General features: G+C 39.5%; 3 protein-coding genes across 3 annotated transcripts; 2 read left to right on the top strand and 1 right to left on the bottom strand.

Annotated features, from left to right (window-relative positions):
- Positions 1-1,309: 1,309 nt before the first annotated feature.
- Positions 1,310-7,185, bottom strand: tspan36 (tetraspanin 36). The gene is made up of 7 exons (XM_086314620.1): positions 6,974-7,185; positions 4,038-4,229; positions 3,722-3,796; positions 3,465-3,563; positions 2,885-3,034; positions 2,525-2,608; positions 1,310-2,134 (listed from the first exon to the last, which is right to left on the bottom strand). Exons 1-7 carry the CDS (start codon positions 7,025-7,027, stop codon positions 2,060-2,062), a joined length of 729 nt encoding a protein of 242 aa, XP_086170746.1. The 5' UTR covers positions 7,028-7,185; the 3' UTR covers positions 1,310-2,059.
- A 2,992-nt stretch (positions 7,186-10,177) lies between these two features.
- On the top strand, positions 10,178-11,025 carry LOC147317554 (histone H1.5). The gene has a single exon (XM_086314616.1). It carries the CDS (start codon positions 10,261-10,263, stop codon positions 10,819-10,821), a length of 561 nt encoding a protein of 186 aa, XP_086170742.1. The 5' UTR covers positions 10,178-10,260; the 3' UTR covers positions 10,822-11,025.
- Positions 11,026-16,482: 5,457 nt separating this feature from the next.
- Positions 16,483-19,896, top strand: mpeg1.1 (macrophage expressed 1, tandem duplicate 1). Its single transcript, XM_086314615.1, has 2 exons — positions 16,483-16,977; positions 17,765-19,896. The coding sequence occupies exons 1-2, from the start codon at positions 16,528-16,530 to the stop codon at positions 19,433-19,435; spliced, it is 2,121 nt and encodes a 706-aa protein (XP_086170741.1). The 5' UTR covers positions 16,483-16,527; the 3' UTR covers positions 19,436-19,896.
- The last annotated feature ends 2,817 nt before the right edge of the window (positions 19,897-22,713 follow it).

Here is a 22,713-nt window from a genome sequence, read left to right as displayed (position 1 = left end):
GAAAACAGATGGGTGCTCCAGGTGTCAGATAGAGATGCAAATACACTTTTAAATGTCAACAAAAAGAAAAAGAATAAGAGCAAACAAAAATGTATGACAAGAAAGAAGAAGGTGAGGCTAGGGAAATGGCACAAACACACAAGAAGAAACTGCCATGAAAGCGAAAGAGAGAGAGAGAGAGAGAGGAGAAAAAAGCAGTTTGAGGAACAGGCAAGTCTCGGAGCTGACAAGGTTATCTAGGAGTGTGCGTGCCAAGTTCTCTCTGAAAAGGAACAGCCTGTCTAAATGTCAACACAGCCTGGGGCAGTGGGGATGTGCACGGCATAAGATATGCAGCCAGGAGATATGAGAGGGACCCAGAATGACACGCAGCAGCAGGGTCATTTACATCAGTCGATGTCATTAATACAGCAGCAACCACGGAAAGATCCCAGGCAGACGAAGAGCAACTAAACTTTATCAGAGATGTGAGATTTGCGAGTGTAAATGTAACGGTTAAAAAAAATAATTTCAGATGTCTCTTTAGGCTCTAAACCATCACATCTTACCTTTCAAGTAATTACTGACAAATTATGAACTATCTTCCACAGAAGTCAATGTTTTGAGGTCCCCGTCACAGCTACAGCTGATGGTTTAAACTTTAAACTCAGATAAAAGGTTCTCTAGCACCATATACAGGATTTTATATGTTATTGCAACTAAATACACAGCATCCAACATGACTATGCATTATCAAATGTCACAGCTGCAAACTGAAAAATTGAAGGAACAAATAGGGAAACAAATGAGGATTGAAGTGTGAACAGCTTGAATGTGTCATTAATTTCAAAAACGTAGTACAGGGATCATTTGAGATTAAATGGTTGAAAATAGTTTTATCTACAGCTTCATCAGTGACTGCTATATCAGGTTCCTCTTGCACATTGATTGAATAATGATCTCCTGCACAGGAGTCTGTATTATTTATCTCTTTGAACGCTAACTTTGCTTATGCAATATGAATACTCCTATCTTCTGTATGTGCCACACTGAGGGGCCTCTTTATCAGCAGAGTCAGGAGGTAACAGATAAATGCTTTGGGTCACGTTTAATAGGATGCTCTGAACACCGTGCAGCAGTGAATAGTAAAGCTAGAAGGCACTAAAGTGGCCACAGGAGTAGACAACTGCTCCCTCTGCCCTCAGTTCAGAACAACAGCAACAGAAACAAGAAATGCGATGCTTGCCATTTCTATAAAAATCATTGAATGTTGCAAATAAGTTGACAAAGAAAAAAAAAAGAAAAAAAAAAGTGACACAACCACACCACACGCTTGTGAGATATTCACCTTTTTTAATTTAGAAATATAATAAACACAGTAAAAGTCAAAGTGGAACTACAACTCAATTTACCAGAGTTAACTGACCATAAAGTGTTGCATGTATTCATTCGTGCAGGTGGTTATAAACTCTGCTGTCCTAGATAAGGCATATAACTGCTGTCTTTTTGTTTACGATCACATACAGCTTAAAACAAGGACAGAGCTCATTCATTAAAGTACAGTGGAAATGCAAAGCGTAATTTCCTCTTAATGAGTATCTACAAGATGCAGCAGGGCAGGAAGGGCCCAGCAGGATTTACAAGCACATGAGTAAATGTTCATATTCGTTCTCTTTTTTTCCCCTTTGATGAAATGGCAGCTATGACGATGGCCTGCGCTGGAAGCACAATCGAGCTGCGAACAACATTTATGATTATTTAAACTATTTTGAAAACGATACCAAAGAAATGAAGGAGAGAAAAAAAAAATTCCAAACCATAGCTGGAAAACAAAAACAAAAACTACGAATAAAGAGCTGCGTTCACATTAACCAAAAAGATTCACCAAGATTTCTTTCGTGCAGGAATGTTCCGGTATGACCCCATTAAGGCCCAGACAATGATCGTCATGTAATTACTTAAATAGAACTAGAAGAGCACAACGAACAGATGCTTCTGTGCAATGTAGAGCAAGCACTCAGAAATCCCAGTGGAGCTAAATGAGGAGGAGGAGGTACAGTGGGAGGTTGCGGGAACTGTTTCAAGCGTAGAGGGGTTCGTAACCATTCCTTCGGCTTTTACAGGTTATCGCACACACGCTCACCATCCCAAAAAACTGGAAAAGGAAAAAATAAAAATCAGAGACCCAATTAAAATACGTTTTCTGTTTAGGTTACATGAACCGACTAATAAGGGGGATGAAATTTTTTATCTTACAAACCTATCACAAAGTTTGGCTTCCTGAGTGAAAAAAAAACAACCTTGAAATATATATTTATATATAAAATTGAATTATGTAACACCCTACAATAATACAGACATGCTTGCAGGAAATTTTTTTTTTTTTTTAGAATTTCTTTAACAATTCATTTTTTTTCTTCACATAGAAGACAAAATGATCACACAAGTGCTAAGTTAACAAATCCATGCACTTCAGAGTTTGAAGGACGCAGGTCAATGACATATCCTCATTTACCTGCCAAACCACATTTAAGCTTGGTCTTACCTTGATGATGGCAAAAGCAACAACGACCAGCATGGCGTAGGTCAGAACATCCTGTATGAACTTCTCCAGCTTGGGCTCACAACCCTAAAAACACATACACAATCGTTGTGAGTATACATACAGTACATGCACATCAAAGGTATTTACTTGACTTTAGCTCCTTTTTTGTTGCCTTTACTGCTGGGAGTTTTTGCAGACTTAAAAACTGTCATAATAACATTTTTTTTAAATCATTAAAAAAAATAAAAAAAATCTGAGACTGAATGACAGAAGTATCCAAACTGCAGGTGAACACGCAGTCAGAGTAAACATCGTACAGTCCAGAGAAAGACAAACACGTGTGACTCAAGTGTGATTCACCTCAGTGTTAAACTGGTCCTTTTCTTCCAGTTTGCCATTGCACTGTGGCGATGAGGAGTTTTTACAGCAGGACAAAGGCAGCGTTTTGTTTGTAGAAAAATAGGTGGTGTTGGTCCAGTCGGTGTAATTCTTGACACCGCAGCACTTTAACTGCAAAAAGTCAAAGAGAAAAGGGTCATGTGCAAACGGAAACTATGATAAAGGTACAGGTAAAGATAAAGGTCCTACAAGAAGTTGAGCTAAGGGAAATATGGTACTGCGGCTGTGTTGCAGTGTTTCAAGTTTTGTACACACTGGATCGGTTTCTTCTTCTAATCCAGTTATCAGTTTCCCACAGTTACGTTTGACAGACACAGGAGAAGTAAAAGTGGTGCATGTAGGTCATGAAGCTGTAAAGTGCAACGACTTCCTATGAACTTCATTTTTATTTTTATTGTTGTCTTCTGAAGACAAAATTGGAGGGAGAAGAGGAAGTGAAACCATGTAAGAGAGAGAATGCACACAACAACAAAAGAGACAATGGAGAATGAAAATAGAATCAAGAAAACAAATCTATTATCAAAGTGGAAAATACACTAACCAAAGTCTGCATGCTGTCCACTGCTTCGGTTTCAGAGTTCTTCTCCCCATTATACTTGGAAAGAGAGTCTCTTATGGGGCTCTCAAGCTGTCCATTGATCTGTTGAGAAACAAATCCCCCCCCCAAATGTAAGCAGTCATGTAAGTTAACCGTGAGCTACGACAAGTATATTTTCCCTACTGTTACTTAAAATAAATAACTAAACACAGATTAATATTCTAGGATTATTTAGAACACCTGAAGCGTCTGTGACTCACCTTGCCGCGGTAGATGAAGCTAAACACCAAAGCAGTCACTTCAGCTGCAAAGATCAACATGATGATCAGAAAGAACTAAAATGAATGGAAAAAAGAAATGAGATGTAAATTTGGATCCTAAAACAGAGCGAAAGATCAACAGAAACAAACAAATGTAACAGAAAGGATGGTAAGTAACTTCATAGCTGAGGTGATAAGGGTTTGCTCTTGGGCTTCTACCTTCAGATTTTACAGATGAGCATATAAACATTAAGGAATTGGGAATATGATTAAGGCACAAATCACGTCTTGTCCTAATTCCCTCACACACACTTACAAAGCTGAGGCCACATTTGGACTCGCGGAGGGTTGAGCAGCATCCCACGATCCCAACAAAGAACATCACCGCACTGATTCCGATGATAATGGCTGCTGGGATTAGAGTTGACTTATTTTGAATCAGACTGTCAAAGCTGCCGAAGGACTTGATCACGTAGTGACCGACATAGGCCAGTCCTGCTCCTGCAGCCTGAAGGAAATGGGGATAGAACAAAAAAAGATTCCACTATAAATAAACACAGGTTACAATAGATGCTAAATCATCTGCACCTTCACAAGTCATTCTGACGATTTCATGAAGAAACTGACGTTCTAGACATGAAGTTGCTAGAAACCAGACTGCAACCGGTTTTTAAAAGCTTACACTGTTAAAATTCGAGTCAGTCACATGCTCCTTGCTTTGTCAACACAACATTAAAACCAGACACACCGCATCATACTTCCTCCTCTACAACACTTCTGTTTCTGACATGTTACACTGGCCAAACCTATAACTGTTAAAATCAATTATTTGTTTTAGTTCTATTTTTTGTATTGATTTTAAAACTTTTTGTTAAAACTGAGCACAAAGATGTTTGTTCTTATTTTTCTGTCCTACTGGCTCTCATGTGATTAACATACTCTGTGAGAGTCACTGATAGTCTGCCCCATTGAACTTTGATGCATATCTGGCGTTAAGTCACACTGCCATCACGACCTTACTGCTAGTCATGCTTTAGTAGTGAGATCACCAGTCATATGACCGCAGGTATGAGGGCCAAGTTTGTGCATAGGGAGCTCACACCTAAAAACAAAGGGGAAAAAAAAGAATCACACTGATTCTTCACACTGAAATAATTAAAAAAAAAAAAAAAAAAAAAACCTACTGTAGCAATGAAAAAAAAAAAAAGATATTTAAAAAAGGCTTCATTAACTAATAAGCTAACATTTTTGTATCTAGTCTATGAAAGATTCTTTCTTCATACGTTGGTGATGTCAGTCAGAACACAGGAACAGAGGAGGTGTTAACCAGCAACGTTTTCATTTCTGTAGCAGACGGAAAGTCTCACACACAAAGTTTCCCCGAGGTAAGTCATTCATGCAATTTTCAGTTTTACTTCCCCTCATAGTTAAGCAACTTATACATTGGTTGCTTGTGTCTAGCGCATCCTAACAATTCACTTTGTAGCTCAGCCCCATGACTCACTTTTCTTGATCACTTCACGGTCACGGGAACCCTGTGGGTTTGTTACGCTGTGCCCCCCCGCCCATCCAGTGCTCACCCCCTAATCCCTCCAGAATCTCAGATCCTGGGGCTCAGAAGCAGCACAAAGAGGCTTACACAACGTAAAACGCAACCTCTCTGGAATGTAACTAGCTCTCTGAGGCCATGAGGGGTTCTCTGAAGGTCCAGCTTCAATCTGATTCCAGGAAAAGACAAGACTTACTGTAAATTTTGTGAACCAGGAACCATTTAACTTATCGTTTCCTTAAATCAGATACATGAACTTTATTGCTGTGAAGCAGCAGAAATCCTGTTTTATAAAAGCAAACTATGAACATGTTCACTAAATCTAACCATGAAATATCAGCAACTGTTTAAAACACGTGTGAGGATCTGTGTAATGTTTATCACTGTGGGTCATAGTTCAGTTCAATCTTTTGAATGATTTTCTTTAAACAATCCCCCAGAATGAAACTGGCTGTTTATCATTTAAAAAATGTTCACTTTCCCACAGAAAGCTGAAACTCCTTAATTTATCAAATTGCTGGGTATATCATGAAGGTCAATAGTTAATTCAACCGGATACGTGATTTCTTCATCAACTCATGTCTAATCAGGGCTCTTGCTCTGATAAATCAGCAACAAAAAAACAAAAAAAATGTCAAACTTGCACATTCAGCCTGAAGCTCAAACACAGGAATGCTGTTTGTTGGCTAAACAATCTCAGCAGGTTTGACTAACTCCACATCTGAACTGTGCAACAAAGGAGGGAAAAAAAAAAAAAAAAAAAAAAGCAGAGGTGTTTTTAAAATATGGAGTCATTTGTTGTCTGTAATGCTCACATGCTGGGAGGGAGTGAACATTACTGAAATAAAGTGAAGGTCAGAGAAATGCAATAACACCTTCATTTAATTCAAAGAGGCTCGGTAATCCAACCCAAGGCTGCTGGATGTAAGATGGTAAGTGTGGCATAGAAAGAGAAAGTATACAGGCTGGAACAGAAGATAGGAAAACTAGGAAGTGGAGAGGAGAGGAAAAAAGGATTTGAATACTCAAATTAAAGCACGTCCATGTTGTCTCTGGTAAATAATCACACACACAGGCTGTTTCTGTCTTACAGTTATCCAATTAGACACACACATTAACCACGGAAGGGACAGGCTGGGAAATTTACCCACTCCTTTCAAAAGCCTTCGTAAGGTCACTGAAGAGGACACAGGCGGGGAAGCTTGGGTTTATTAAGTCAACATTAACGAGCAGCACACAACTGAAAGTACTCCAACACAAAGACAGACATGACTGCACGAGGGAGTGAATGGCCGGAAAAATAAGAGCAGAGTCGGGCAGGTCAGTGATCTCATGAAAATTTCCCAGGCCTTTTTATTTCAGAGCTACATACGTTAGAAGTCTATTAAAGGGTAGGTGGGGTGAAATGAGGAAGTGCTCTGTAATGCTGCGACTGTGCTAGAATAAAAAAAGGAGGGCGGGGGGCTGACTACTGGGATCTTTATCAAACCATAATACTGATTTGTTTACACCCCAAACAGCACAATTCACACAGGAGGAGTAAAGAGAAAACAAATAGCAGCAGATTTTTTTTTTTTTTTTGAGAAACACAAATAGAAAAGCCCCCACATATTTATTTTTTCCCTTTCCGCATCACAGAGCGTCGTCAGTAGGAAATAAAATCTCTGCAGGTGGACGAACGACAGAATTACACAGCGACTCACCCAAAATATCAAGCTGATAAACAGGAGGATGATCTTGGCGACTCCGCAGTCCATGGCGTCTCAGTGGATGGTGGAGGAGAGAAAGAAAAAGACCGAATGTCCAGCTTTTTATGTCGCTTTTTATGTACGCCGAGTTTCTCCAGCTGCCCGCCCGCTTTGGTCACAAGTTTCCGTTGTGTTCTGACTGTACCGACTGATCACCTGGTCACATGATGATGGGAGGAGAGCAAAGCTACACAGCAGATCCTGCAGCTCCCCCTCCCACTCCAACCCGTGCATCACGTCATACATCAGTCTCACACGAGGAAGCCCGAGACTCTATCAAGCTGCTTGATATCACACGCGTTTTATTTTGGTTAAAGGATTTTAACATAATTTTGCGTAGAAAGGATTCTACTTTTAAATGCCTTTGGCATTTAAAAATGTATTTTTATTCATTCCCCCCTTTAATTCAACATGCAGTTCAGTTAAGTTCCATTATAAAGCCAAAGATCTTATAAATTTGTAGAAAATAAAATTACCTATTTGCAGTTTGTGACAGCCATTAGAAAAATAAAAATAAAAACAAATACACAAAGGATGGAACTTCCAATGCTCGAGGCAAAGAAGAGTGCACATAAGCAGCATGCTTTTCATATCACTGCATGAGGAAGGTGTGTTTAAGCTTACTGTTTAAGCATACATTTTTTTGAAGGTTATGTCTCAAATTTGCATATTGGTTTTAATCCCACCGATGTGCTCCAGTAATGTAATTTAATGTTGGCATCAATTATACAGTCATTGGTTGTGAAATACAGCACAAGATTCATTGTCCTTCATTGTCTAAGTATGTGAGATAATAGGGGGGTCACATTTCTTTTTTTTATTGTTATTAATAACAGAAAAAAATATGTATTTTAGTCGTGTGAAGCATGCTTAAGTAGTGACTCTTTTTGCAGTAACTCTGAGGACAATAGGCAGCTATTCTTTCGGATTGAGTCAAAAGGTTATGTGGATGGGAGTTATAGAAAGAGAAAACCACAACACAGACAATTTGCAGCCACAAAAACAATTGTTTTATTCAGAGTAGTTCAGCAGAAGGCTTCGTTTGACCTTTATGCGCTCAGTTCTGTATCACTGCAAGAGATTAAAGCAACTGACACATTTAGATTAAAGCAATTGACACTCATTTAAATGAATGCGGGAGCGGCAGAAATATTCAGTTGCTCTTCCGACTGTGACATGGGTTATAACTGTTAAACCACGGCTGCACGCTATTCAGAGGAACACGTAGAAGCCTCGGAGTAGGTCTCTTTGCCTATAGAAGTAAAGGTTTTGTATTGATAATGAGGCCAAGATGACCAACAACTGCAAAATCAGTCAAGGCTTTGTTGTTAAAGAGGATGAAAGTCCAGCATCTGCCAGGGAGTTTCTCCCACTCTGGGTCCAAATTCCAAGAGTTTATTGCAGCCTTATCAGACGTGCTGCAGTATACCTGCATCATCCTGCTCTGCATACAAGCCCACGATTAAAAGCTTCCACACGCGAGAAACAAAAACTACACATCTGAGGCTTTCAGTGGGCACTTCAAGCTGGTCTCCCGTGACAACACTCTCACCACCTACAGGTGTCCATCAGAACTGCACTCCAGCCAAACAAAACTCCAGTGTTTGTGAGGAGGCGCTATCAGCGCACTACAGAAGGCACGGAAACGTTTGCCAATCTTTTCCCTCGCGCGCACGCACACACAAGTACATATCTTATCTCACATTAATAATAAGAAAACAAACAAAAGTAGCGCGAGAAACCACGAAGAAGAGAAAAACACATCCCTCTTTCACTGGAGACGTTTTTGATGGATTGCACTAAGACTGTAATATTAAAACATTCCCAGAAGTATGTCTGATAATTGCATTCATTTTAAAACTGATATAAAAATAATATAAAATTAATATAAAACAAAGACTCCAATGTTGGACTACACGATTTAGTTTTTTCTGGTTTATTTTCCCGCTGTTTGGCTCCACCTGTGGCAGATTTTATTGCGTGTTTTTGTAAACAAATATCACAACCCCCCTGTCCCCCACGGGTTTGTAACAATCCTGTAAAACCCAATAAAACCGATGGTTTATCATTAAAAGGTCAAACAGCTAAGCCGTGTAAAGCGCGTCAGAGTGCCTGAAGTTTGTTTTGGTTTCACAGATGCGCAAGTAAAGGATGGTTTTTGTACATTCATGTGTGCTGTGCTGTTTTACCAAAACCAATTAAGTGCAGTGTAATGAAACATGATTCGTGTTTTTGCATTTATATGCGCAGAACTGTTATAATCTCATAAGTGAAGTTATTTTTGCACAATTTTTACGCAGCAGTTCCTCATAAAAGTTAATTGATGCATAAATAAGAAATGATCTAAATTCAAATTAATTTAAATTTATATTTATGTACAAGCACCCCACTGGAGTCATTCCACAAAGTGTCTCGTTAAAAAGAAAGCCCGGAAAATTAATCAGAAATTCGTTTCTTGGGCTGCCCCTCCTCACAGGCTGATAACTACTCTGGCTTTGGTCCATCTATACACAGGGAATACACAATGTATAGCCTTAATTTCACTTTCATGTTACATATATTCATATCAAACAAAATTTTCTATTAATTATACTTTAACACATCATCCCCAACTCAAAGACCGCCCTTGCTTTGATTCCAAGTTGAATATTTATCATTAGAAGTCTCTCTGTGGTTACCTCGAAATAGAATCAAGGGAAGTGTGTTTCTTGAGTCTTCTTTAGGTGAAAATATTTCACAATAACGGTGGAAATAAAACTAAATTTTGGGCTCGGTGTACTAGACACGTCGCTATGTTAGAGTTTATTTAATTGTAAAACTTTTTTCTTACTTATTTGGGAAATATAACATAGTCAAAATGTTAAAAGCACGATTCCCACATTGCATTCTTCGTTTGTCAGCTTCTAATCGCTCAACAGGTGCTAATATATTTGAACGCATGCTGAATAAAAACACACAGACAGACAGTTCACATTTCCCTGATTGCTGTGAAGTGACTTTTATATAGTTGTATGACAATTAACGTTGGAATTTTAAAGAATTATCCAGTTGAAGAAAACACAAATTTGATCAAGTGGCGGAGGAGGAGAAGAGGCGCACTGTGGCAGTGGGACTGACTCTACACGGTTCTCATTGGGGTTTTATAAAGCCTCAACCAGCCAAGAGGGCAAGCAGAGATATCACTCTCTACTGATTCTGTCTGTGGCCCTCACTGACTTCATCTCGGTATCACAGCTGTTACAATGTCTTCTGCTGCGATTGCTTTGACTCCGCCAGCTCCGGCCAAATCTCCTAAAAAGAGAGCTAAGTCTCCGAGGAAGAAAACAGGCCTGACTGTGTCAGACTTGATACTGAAGGCTCTGTCCACATCCACACAGCGTGGCGGTGTGTCTCTGGTAGCCCTGAAGAAGGCTCTGAAGGCCGGTGGATATGATGTGGTGAAAAACAATGCCAGGATTCTCATCGCCGTGAAGCGCTTGGTGACCAAAAAGTCTCTGGTCCAGACCAAGGGCAGCGGGGCTTCGGGCTCTTTCAAGCTCAACAAAAAGCCCCCCACACCTAGGAAGAGGAAGGTGGTGAGAAAGAAGAAGCCAAAGGCGAAAAAGGTCAAGCGGGCCAGCGTCAAGAAAACAGCAGCAGCAGGAGCCACTCCTGCAGCCAAGAAGTCCCCCAAGAAAAGGAGAAAGTCAAAGAGCCCGAAGAAAGCCAAGAGACCCGCTGCGGCCAAGAAGCCCAAGAAGCCAAAGAGCCCAAAGAAGACCAAACGCAGAGTCTCCAAGACCAGGTCTGCTGCCAAGAAGTGAATGCTCTTCCACTGAACACTAAATGCCGGTCTTTGTGGACTCTATGCGGACTGAGCTGCATTCAAGTCAAGCTTTAAGTAGGTTTTTTTTTCTAAAGTAGAAAAAATGAACTCGCAGTTTGTACAAGCCTTTCTTTCCTGCTTCCTGTCATGATGTTTTAATGAACTGAATAGCACTTGCTTGAAATAAAATTATTTTCATTTACAGAGCGTACAGTGTGCTTTTATCTGAAAAAGAAATTCTCCAGCCTGATAAAATTTAATTGAAAAAACAAACAATATCGGGAAAAGAAAAAAATCGATGTTTTCTGAACGGCGGTTAACTTTTTTTGGTGCGTGACGCCTTAACAGCTGATTTGCCTGACTCACGGCTAAGTTTGGGAGGAGTGCGTATTACGCGCAATTACGCACAATTACGCACAGGGAGCTAGTTTCCCAGAGTTATATAGTTTTCAACTCTATGTAATCCGTTTCTTGGGAAGTGGTAGATTATCTTTTTTAGTCCCACAGTGTCAAACGATTTTATGGAAGATAGTAAGTAGTAAAACAAACAAACAAACAAACAAACAAACAAACAAACAAACAAACAAACAAACAAACAAACAAACAAACACAAAACTTTGGGCCATCCTTATCCATATGTCACAACGTCGGGTTATTATCTCAAAATTCCTACTTAGTAGTCAAGTTTTTTCTCAGAAGTTTGAGTTATTAAATTAAATTGTTACTTATGCAAAGTTTTCACTTTTCCTATTATTCCACATTGATTTAAAAAAAAAAGAATAGATAAAGAAACCGGTTAGATACTCATATAAATGTGAAAAAAGGAAAATCGACAGGAAGTGACACCCATAAGAGTTCACCAATACTAAGAAGAGTGAGGCTTCATGGGCGTATCACAACATGGTTTCCGCTCATCTCCCAAAAGGGGCTTATTCTATCACACTCATCATCGCAGTTTATGACTGAATGTACACAGCAGAGGACAGCTGTTCCTCTGAGCTTAGCATGAGAACGTGATAGGGATGAAGGGGTGATATTGTTGTTAATTATTATATTCTGACTTCATGAGGTTTTAAACTAATGCGAAATAATCTACAAAACCATTCACACCAGGGGGTACCTCAAAAATAATTATTTAACTACTCAGAAATTACACCCAGTTTCACAAAGGTTTAAGTATAAATAGACTCCTGACTAAAAACCAAGCTCACAGCTTGAGCAATTAAAGACACGTGATACAAGTAAGTTAAAATGACAAAACCATCAACAGTAGATTTCTATAAAGCCTCTCAAACTAAAGCCTACATTTAAAATCACACCTTGATTGCGTTTTGAAGGTGCTTTACAGAAGCAAAACAAAGAAAGATTGTAGGTATCCAAACAGCAGTGACTCGCGCCACTGTGCGATTCATTAGCTGAGTGGTTTAGTGTTGCCACCTGCTGGCGGGATTAATTAACAACTGTTAACTGGAAATGTAGGCAACGTTTATCTGGGGTCAGATGCATAGACTGTGTGTGGTTTAATTTCACTGTAACATGCAGATTACTGACGAAAAATGTAACCAACTAAGTATTTTACAGAACCCTATTGCACAAATACAAGCTGGCATCCCTCTCACTCAAAAAATTGTCATAAAACTGAGTGAGCTTTTTTTTTTCTTGTAAATTAAATAACAGATGAAAAATGTTAAAATTGTTTAAAATGGAGACAGTGCCCATGCTACTGTAATGTATTTCCTGTAACTCTGGAAGTTTTACTCCGTTTGTCAGTGGCAGAGCATGAGAGAGGAACTGAGAGAAAAGTGTGAACATACTGATTTATTCAGTGCCAAACATTAACCCAAAATAAACCGAAACAAATAACAATCAGTTGTTCTCCCTTTGCTGTTTTGAATTGATGCATTAATTGAAATTCTGCAGTTTAGTCGTACAAATCGTTTTCTTTTTGTTTATTTTTTCCATTAAAATATGTAGTTTGCTAAAGATTAGAACTTTATTGTTGGGCTTAGGAAGTACCAGGAGATCATTGGCCATGTAAAGTGGTGCATTTGAGTTTATGAACAGTTTTCAATTGTCTGCATTTCTTTATGAATATGACCTAAATCATCATCAGGTCTGCACTCAAATAGACCTGATGATGAATTGGATTCTACGGAACCGTATGTTTGAAAACAAAGCATGTCTATACATTTACTTCATGTTTTCTGTTTAATAATAACACTGACATTGTGCTAGTCTTAGCTTAGACTAAGAATAAATGTTAGTTCCCTTTTCTGCTACATACTTCCTCACTTGTATTTGAACAGGTAACAGTTTTTGTGTTTGTAAATACTAATAAAAAAGAAAGTAGTGAGTTACTTTTGAAATGAATAAAATAGATTTGACAGAAGAAAGCAAAGGTCCCTCATTTACTTGCAACTCTCCTAAGTGGCTTCTCATGTTGTCCACATGGAACTTTCCTTTAAAACTGAACTTAGACAATTAAAAAACACAAATCACTGTGTTATCTGATAGTCCAATTGCACAACAGATTCAGCATCATGGCTGTTACCTAAACATTTAACCCAATAATCTCTAATGGTGGTTTTTCTGACACTGCCTTTTACTAAGGCTAGAGTTTAATCTAGTCTGCTTGAAGTAATTTTTCTGTGACTGGAAATAGTCTCATTCTTCAGGTCCTTATACTGGTAGTCATGTGTACCTGTATGTAATTAAGCAGCGTGGCATGTCATAACCTGACGACATAGGATGAGGGATGAACACACAGCTAACGCAGAGGACGCGACAAAGGGCAGGGAAAAACACAGGGCTTAAATACATACTGGCGTAATAAAGGAATGCGAGACAGGAGGGAGACACAGCTGGGACAATGCAGGGACGATGAAAGACGGGGAAGCAACACTGAAACCAGAAACATGGGACAAGGATTACCAAAGTAAAACAGGAAACTGAGAATAACACCATGATGCAGACTCGGCACTAAAACATGGAACATGGGAACATGAAGCACTATCAAGAACTATCAACGATAAACCCAATAATAATAAACTCAAGGCACTGAATAGCTTTTTCACGCATTTTATAAACAACAAATAAATAACATTTTATTTACGTAGCACCTTTCTAGACAGAATCACGAAATGCTGCAAAAAGATAAGTCATGAAAGGTAAAACAGACAATATAAAACAGGCAAAAATGAACCAAAAGCTAGGTTTTGATATAATCTAGGCAGTCATTCAGAAGCTGGAGCTTGGATAAATCTTGGGGCTTAAAACTGAATGTCATCAGCATAACAGTGATAAGAGATGTCCTTGAAGGAGCCCATTATATGCTGGAGGGGGAGAAGATATATTAAAAACAATAAAGGCCCCAAGACCGAACCTTGAGGGACACCATAAGTAAGGGAGGTAGAGGATGACCTAAAAGCAGAAACCTCATAGAAAAACATCGGTGATGTAAATATGAGGAGAACCACTCTAAGGCAGTTCCACATACACCAACCCAAAGTTTTGGCCTTTCAAGCAGGATATGGTGGTCAACTGTGTCAAACGCCAACGTGAGGTCCAACATAAGCAGAGCAGAGCATTTTCCTGCATCATTACTCATCAAAATGTTGCTAGAGACCCTAAGAAGGGCTGTTTGCGTGGAATGAACTCTACGAAAGCCGGACTGAAACGTATCAAGAAAAGCTATCTTTGTCCAGAGCCTCTATAAGTTGCTTAGCCACAACCTCTTCTAGAAGCTTAGAAATTAACAGTAATTTAGAGATTGGCCTGTAACTGCCCCAAAGAGAAGGGTCTGGCTGGGATTTTTTTTAAAGTGGGAGAATAGCAGCATTTTTAAAATAAACCAGAACTATACCAGATGCCAGTGAAAAGTTGATTAAAGTGAGCACACATGGACCAACAGACTGGAAGACATTTTTGAATAATGATACAGGTACAACAACAACAAGAGGATGCTTTCACTGAATTCACTAGTTTTACCAGCGCAGGTAGTAAAACAGGAGCGAAAGTATCCAAGATGATGGTCCGAGATGGGGTAGAGACAGACAAAACAGGTACTGATTGTAAAAAAAAATCATTCTTACATTATTAATTTTTGCAAGCAGAAAAGACAGAAAATTTTCACAATCTTCATTAGAGGAAATAGGGGCTGCAGGTAGAGCAGGAGTAACAATGGTGACTAATGGTTGAATAACACCTTATGATTACCTCTGCTCTTTGTAACCATTTGTTAGAAATAGGCAGCCCTCGCATCTCTGATAGCATTATTAAAAGAAGCTAAAAGAAATTCAGTTCACAACATGTACCTGTGCACGGTACAAGCCTGTTGCAAAAGCACATCATATGTTCACATTTCTTTAGTTGACTCTAAGTAGATTTTTATGTCAAAGACAACACTTTGGAGATATAAAATAGTATTTGTGCACAAACAAAATGATTTTGCATAAGCAAAACCGGGCATGTGGTGCAATTAAAAAAAATAAATAAATAAAAGAGGGAAATGCACAATCACAGGACAAAAGAAGAAGTTGCAGGCCTAAAAAAAAACATCAACAGCAGATGAACTGTATCTAAAAGTCCTGTCGTTAAGAAACAGGAAAGACTCTAAAAGACCTCGCACGGGACCTGAAAACTGCATCTGGGCCTTGAGTCAAAAGTTAAAATGATCTCATCAAAAGGGCAGCTGTCAAGCCATTCTTAAGGAAGGGAAACAGGGAAAAAAAGCCAGATGTATGCCAAATTACACAAGAACTGGAGTGAAAATCAGGGACAACAGGTTTTATGAAGTGATGAACCCAAACGTAACCTTTTTTAGTTGATATTGCATGTGTGGAGGAGGTAAGGAAAGAGGTAGAACAGTGGGGTGTTGCATTTCAGACAGTGGTGTTGGGGATCTTGCCAAAACCGAGGTCCCAATTAAGGCTTTTTCCATACAGCAGACAGGAAACAAGAGCTGAATGTGTGGAGAGTGTGTCGTCCCCCCCGCCCCTTTTTTTCACATAACCAAAAGAAGTCACACATCAAAAATAAACTATTGGAAATGAGGTAGACATCACCATGCATGTAAGAGGAAACATGCAGAAAGCTTATTATCAACTTCTGGGTAGAAACTGAGAAATTTTCAGGAAAACCCCAATGACGTGTACTCATGTGACTTACTTGCAAATACGTGTGAAAACAGACACAACATGTTTTCAGATCAACTTTCAGTTCCTTTTAATATGAGGAAGACTTAACCAGTCTACCCTTTTCTGGTGCAGAGGTTTTTGATTTTACTTCTCTTACTTAAATATTATTTTCTTTTGCCAGATTATTGTGCATTTTTGCAAGTTTAATAAATATTTTTTTCCTCCTAGGAGCTCTCATTTACCCAACTAACTGCACTTTCCTATGAATTCATTCAATTTTGAATTCATTTCAGCACACTTTGGCACTGACTGATGAAATAACAGCTTTAAATGACCTGAAACATTAGATAAATCACTGCAGGTTTATGTGCAGTAGGTAAATAAAAGGTGTGGTGCCTTTACTGTGGCTACATTTTACTGATAAGACATTTTTATGTGTGGGAATAAGCTAATAAGCTAAAGTTGTGGAAAAAGATGTTCCTCTTTGTCATATGATAAACTGCCCAAAAGTAGGAGGGGCTTAGGGTTTATAGTCAGTGGTGTCAGCACTCACTTTTGACACAGTCATCATGAAAACTGCAGTGGCCCTCCTGGCTCTCTCTTTCCTTCATGTCTGCTCTTCAGTACCTGTGAGCCGTCCAACAAACTGGCTCAGACAATGCCGTGCTTCTACCAACCTCTCCATCACAGCACTGGAGGTGCTGCCAGGTGGAGGCTGGGACAACCTCCGGAACATGGACATGGGTCGAGTCATGAACCTCAGCTACTCCCAGTGCCAGACCACTGAGGATGGGCTCTACCTCATTCCAGATGAAGTGTTTGTCATCCCTCAAAAACAGACAGGTGTGGAGACCAGCTCAGAGATCATCAGTTCCTGGCTTGAGCAGAAAAGCTCAACATCTCACTCCATTAATGCAGACATATCCTTCCTCACGGTGCTCAATGGTAAATTTTCTGTTGAGAACACTAGAATGAAAACCCATCAGGTCAGAGACTCTTCAACCACAGCCAGAGTGCAGGTAAGTTTTCAGATGTTTTGAATAAATAACAATAACAAGGTAAAGGAAAATGCACAGTACTGATGTTGAGACTTTTTTTATATTAAGCAATTTACCATTTATTAATCATACAGTATTTGTACAGTATGCTAAGACATTATATTTAGAATAGAATAGAATAGAATAAACCTTTATTATCCCACGAATGAGAAATTTGGGTGCTATACAACTCTTATAGCAAGAGGAATATAGACACAAAGTAGTCCTATATACATAAGCCACTGAGATATGCATAAAAGTGTACAGAGACATGTACAAAAGTGTGTGTGTGTGTGTGTGTTGGAGGGGGGGAGGGGGTTATGAATACCATGAATATGTACAAACAAGATGCAAATGACTAACAGCAATTAAAAACAAGTGATATGTCAATTAAACCGGTAATGAGTAAGATAACCATGTTAAACTGTGTTATAGATTCTGACAGCTGCTACCAGTTTGTTATGTTTCCCCATGTCCCTCTCTGCCATTCCACCACGCCAGCAGACCACAGCATAAAAATAGCAGACGCCAGCACAGTGTTGTAGAACATCCTTAGAAATTTAGCTTTAGCATTTTATTCCTTTATGATCCTATATAATGCACTTTTAAAATCACTGTAAAAATATTAGAGTTAGCCAAAAAAAAAGCTTTTTTAACTGTAGTCTCAGCACATATGTTAAAAGTAATTTTAATTACAGAAAATAAAGAAGAGATTGAGATACACAGTGATGTACAACAATAATTAATCTTATAATCCTCTCTTTCAAAGGTTCGTAACTTCCTCTACACAGTTAAGGCTTATCCAGACTTCACTCTGGACACACGATTTGTTCAGCAAGTCAGAGACATCGCTGATGCAATTGAAAACAACCAGACGAAAAATGCAGACTATCTCTCGGAGAAGATGGTGCTGGACTATGGGACTCATGTCATCACTACTGTGGATGCTGGGGCTGCTTTGGTGCAGGAGGACTATCTCCGTTCCTCTTATGTGTCAGACAGCCAGTCACAAAGCTCCTCTGTGAAAGCACAGGCTGGATTAAACTTCTTTGATAAGCTAAAGTTTGACATTAGCAGTCAAAGTGCCCAACAGAGCTCATCACTTCATACATATCAATCCAACATTACATACTCTCTCATTCAAAGCAATGGAGGCACAACCTTTTATCCTGGTATCACTCTGCAGAAGTGGCAGGAAAGTACCAGAAACAACCTCGTTGCCATCGATCGCTCAGGATTTCCTCTGAACTATTTCATAAACACCAACACTCTCACTGATCTGCCACACCCTACGATTGGAAAAGTTGCTCTTAAAGTCAGTCAGGCTGTAGAGCGCTACTACAAGATCAATACTCGCCCCGGATGTGTTGATGTCAACTCCAAGAACTTCAACTTCCAGGCTAACATGGATGATAATTCCTGTGAGGGTCCCGCTACAAACCTCAGTTTTGGTGGTGTCTACCAAGAGTGTGTTAAAATCAGCTCAGATGCAGATCCACTATGTAATGCCCTGGCCCAGAAAAACCCAGATACAGGTGACTTCTCCTGTCGTCCACCTTACTCACCAACTTTACTCAGATCAGAGGTGAGACTTCAGAGTTACTCTAAGTATGAATGTCATAGGGAAAGTCATTCCTGTTGGGGTTTTTTCACTTGTCACAAAACACGTTGTCAAGACAACAACTATGTTCGTTCTGCTCGCATCAACACCTACTGGTGCTCTATAAATGGACAGGCTCCAGAAAACTCAGGGTATCTGTTTGGAGGCATATACAGCCCCTCGCTCCTGAACCCCCTCACGAAAAGCAAAAGCTGCCCCCCAAATTTCATTCCAGTAAATTTTTTCTCAGATGGTGAGGTGATCTGTATGAGTAAAGACTATGAGGCAGGTACCAGATTCTCAGTACCATTCGGGGGTCTCTTCAGCTGTCAGTCAACAAACCCACTGGCAAGGAATCAACGCAGGTGCCCTCCCAAGTTTAGTCAGCACCTTGCTGCAATCAGTGATGGCTGTGAAATCCTCTACTGTGTTCAGTCTGGACTGTTCACAGGTGGAGAGCTCAAACCAATTCGTCTGCCTCCATTCACCAAACCTCCACTTATCAGCGTGCAAGCCACCAACACAGTAATGGTGATGACTGAAGGAGAAAACAGCTGGGTGAGAGTGGGCCAGACCAAAATGTGGAAACTTGCCAAACCAGAAGAAATCCAGGAAATTGTTCAAGGCCTTAACCCTGAACTCAGTCAAATGTCTAATGGAGAAAAGGCAGGTGTAGCTTTTGGTGTGATGGGTGTGATGCTGATGGTGGCCATAGTGGGAGTGGTCCTATTCAAGCGGAGGAGGATGTCAGGGCTTAGAAGTAGAGGTTATGAGGAAATACGTGAAGAAGTTGAGAGGGAGTCACAGGAAGATGAGGCTCCTGAGCAGAACACAGCTTAGAAGTTTGATCACTCACATAGAGAAATGAAACCGGTGTGGCAGGTTTAGCTTTGAACTTCTCTTTTGATTGTCTCCACATTCATGCTTCTTACAGCACTGGAAAATATTTACATTTAAGAGCTTCTATTTTGAATCAGTCTTTGCATTACTTTAGTTTATTATGCTCCACATTTTGTACTTTAACCTGTAGACTATTAACATATATGCAGGGAGAAATGACTTTGTAGCAGTCTGCCTCTGAAATCACCAGATGGAGCCATCAAAAAGGGAAAGCAGGGGTGATTTTATACTAAGGCCCAAGATGCATAAGATCATGCTGTAAAAATTTTTTTGTAAATATCTAAGCACTGTATGCATGATTTTGTTTGCAAATACTTTCAAGAAAACATGTATAATAGATAATCTGAGAAGGGTTTTCATTTTTTCCACAATATATTCTAATAAACAAGCAAAGAAAAAGAGTTTTCTGTTTTGTGTAGTTTCTTGCACACCTTTTCTGTTATGTATCTTAAGCTGATTAAAATGAAAACTGTTTTTATTGTGCACATTACTAATATTATGCATTGTATGCTTCTAGCCCTGTAGAGGCCCAGAATGAAAGCGGCTATGAAAGTTTGTATTTCTTTTACATGACACCCCTTATGGCAGAGTTTTTAAAAACACTTACCGGTACAATTACAATAAAATACAATCTGCGCCAAATTCAAGACTTTCTCTGTAAGTCGATAGCGGCACAGAGAAGATTGTGCTATGGAGATCACATCATCATCAGTCTTGATGCAGGATGTGTTTGATGGAGGAGGAAGTGGCTATCTTTGGTTTGTACTGTTTCTATCTTGATCTTAACTTCTACTTCCAAGCTCTACATGTGTGAGGATGACAAGACACTGTCTTATGCATCTTTGCCAACAATGGTTTGTCAACCATGCAGTCTTAATTTTGGGTACTGTATATGTGGACAGATAGCTTTGTCACACCATCTTTGAAAGTACTAAGTGGTGCTTTTAAAACAGAAATCAGAGATTTCCAAACTCCACATTGAACCAATACTGCCCTCTTCAGGCCCAGCTGCAGAATTCCATGTTGATTATAAATAATTTTGTACAAATATTGAGAGGTTGCATGAAACTTTGTTTAGAACTACGTTAAATAAAACACACATAACCAGAGAGCGGGAAGTAACAATTTACAAATACATACTTTACTTAAGTACAATTATCAGGTATCTATAGTTTATTTGTTTACTTTACGTTAACTTTTTAATTTTACTCTCTACATTCTTTAAACAAATATCTGTAATTTCTACTTCTTGTGTTTTCAAAACAGGCTCGTTACTTTTGGTTTGACACATTTGCGTTATTATTTCGTCACTGTGGGCCTTTAAACATCAAACTAATTTTCCTAAAAGTAACACATGAAACTCAATCCTGTTCCTGTATTAATCACCAGAGGATGTTGCATAAAAATAGATGAAAGAGGCAAAACTGAGTGCTATAGTCAGGGGTTTAAGTGGGGATGTTTGTCCTTTTTCCTTTTATTTATTTATTTTTTGTTGAACACCGGAACAACTGCAGGTGTCCATAAATTGCGGTACTTCAGTATCTTGCAAGCCATCAGCTCAACAAACATCAGTAAAGAAACAAACTGCTTGTATGCAGTTTGCACAGTGTGTTGCTAGCTAAAGGTCCAGCTGCTGTATTGCACAGGGAGATTAGTAACATATCTAATTACTAATTACTCTTTGCTGACTTTATAAACGCCCAATTAGGATGACCGCATAACGGCAATATGTCTGTGAAGGTTCTCAGTTATCCAGGTCATCGTAGTCTAAGGAGCTTGGAAAGAAAAGCGTCTGGACTTCTTTAAGTTGCTTGAAGACGTTTCACCTCTCATCTGAGAAGCTTCTTCAGTTCTAGGGTCAAATGGTGGAGAGTCCCAGATGGTTTGTATAGCATTCACACTCCACCTATAGAACATCTCCACACCCTGTTGCCAATGATGGGGATTCATTTAGCCTTCCATTAGGTGATGCATGAGTGTTCTGGCAAGTAGTGTGGACGTGGAACTTAAAAAAGTCTTATAATGTCAAAGTAAACCCAACAAGCTGCCTGTTGACTCCCTCAGCTCACTGACAAAGGGTCATCAGAGCTTTTAATCACCCGATGACACATATTGGTTAAACCATATCCATGCATGTAAAAGAACAAAAATACTTGGATATTGCATTTCACTAAAAATGTCAGACTTGATGTTCAATCAGGATGACCTGCAGTAGCACTGTGAAACAGCCTGGAGTCATTTTTGACCAGGACATATCCTTTAGTGCACAAATTAATCAAATGTCATTCACATGTGAAGGCTGGATGACTGGGGGACCAAGGTAGCTCGATGATTAGCACTGTTGTCTCACAGCAAGAAGGTCCTAATGTCTAATCCATCATCTGGCCTTTCTCAGTGGAGTTTGATTGGAGTGGAGGTGATTTTAAACTGGCCAATGTGAGTGTAAGTGGTTGTCTGCCACTCTGTGTTAGCCCTGCAACAGATTGGCAACCTGTCCAGGTAATCTTGTATGCTTCACATTGTGAACCTCATTATACCAGTAAATAAACAGTGTTGCAAGTGAATGTGTGTCACTTTGGCAGTAGAGGGCAGCAGAGTGCCTTGGAACTCAGTTGTTCGCATAGCCGTCTTAAACTTGCCATTCTGGCGAACAGCAGCATGTTTCCTCAGCTTGTTATCTCTCCTGTTTTACAGGATTGTAATCTGTCTTCATATCCACTATATTTGAGTATGTACAGCACTCTGAAAATGTGTTTTCTTATTTCCTCTTCCTTATTTATTGCACTTGTCACACTTATGTTTCAACATTTTGAGACATGTCACTGAAACAAAGAATGAATGTTATACACGTAGCTATGATTGTGGGTTTTTTGACATGTCAACTTGTTATGATCATTGGTGTCGGGACAACACCTATGTTCGCTCTGCTCGCATCAACACCTACTGGTGCTCCGTAAATGGAAGGGCTCCAGAAAATTCAGGGTATCTGTTTGGAGGTATTTACAACCCCAATCTCCCAAACCCCCTCACGAAAAGCAAAAGCTGTCCTCCAAACTTTATTCCGCTAAAGTTCCTCTCAGATGGTGAGGTAATCTGTATGAGTAATGACTATGAGACAGGTACCAGATTCTCAGTACCATTCGGAGGTCTCTTCAGCTGTCAGTCAACCAACCCACTGGCAAGGAGTCAACGCAGGTGCCCTCCCAAGTTTAGTCAGC

This window comes from Aulonocara sp. 'chitande type north' Nkhata Bay, linkage group LG12 (genome assembly GCF_057382095.1).
Source record: "Aulonocara sp. 'chitande type north' Nkhata Bay isolate Kocher_YH1m ecotype deep benthic linkage group LG12, A_spYH_male_GT1.1, whole genome shotgun sequence".
NCBI lineage: Eukaryota > Metazoa > Chordata > Actinopteri > Cichliformes > Cichlidae > Aulonocara > Aulonocara sp. 'chitande type north' Nkhata Bay.
Note: the sequence above shows the minus strand (reverse complement) of the source record. Positions and strands in the feature narration are given on the sequence as shown.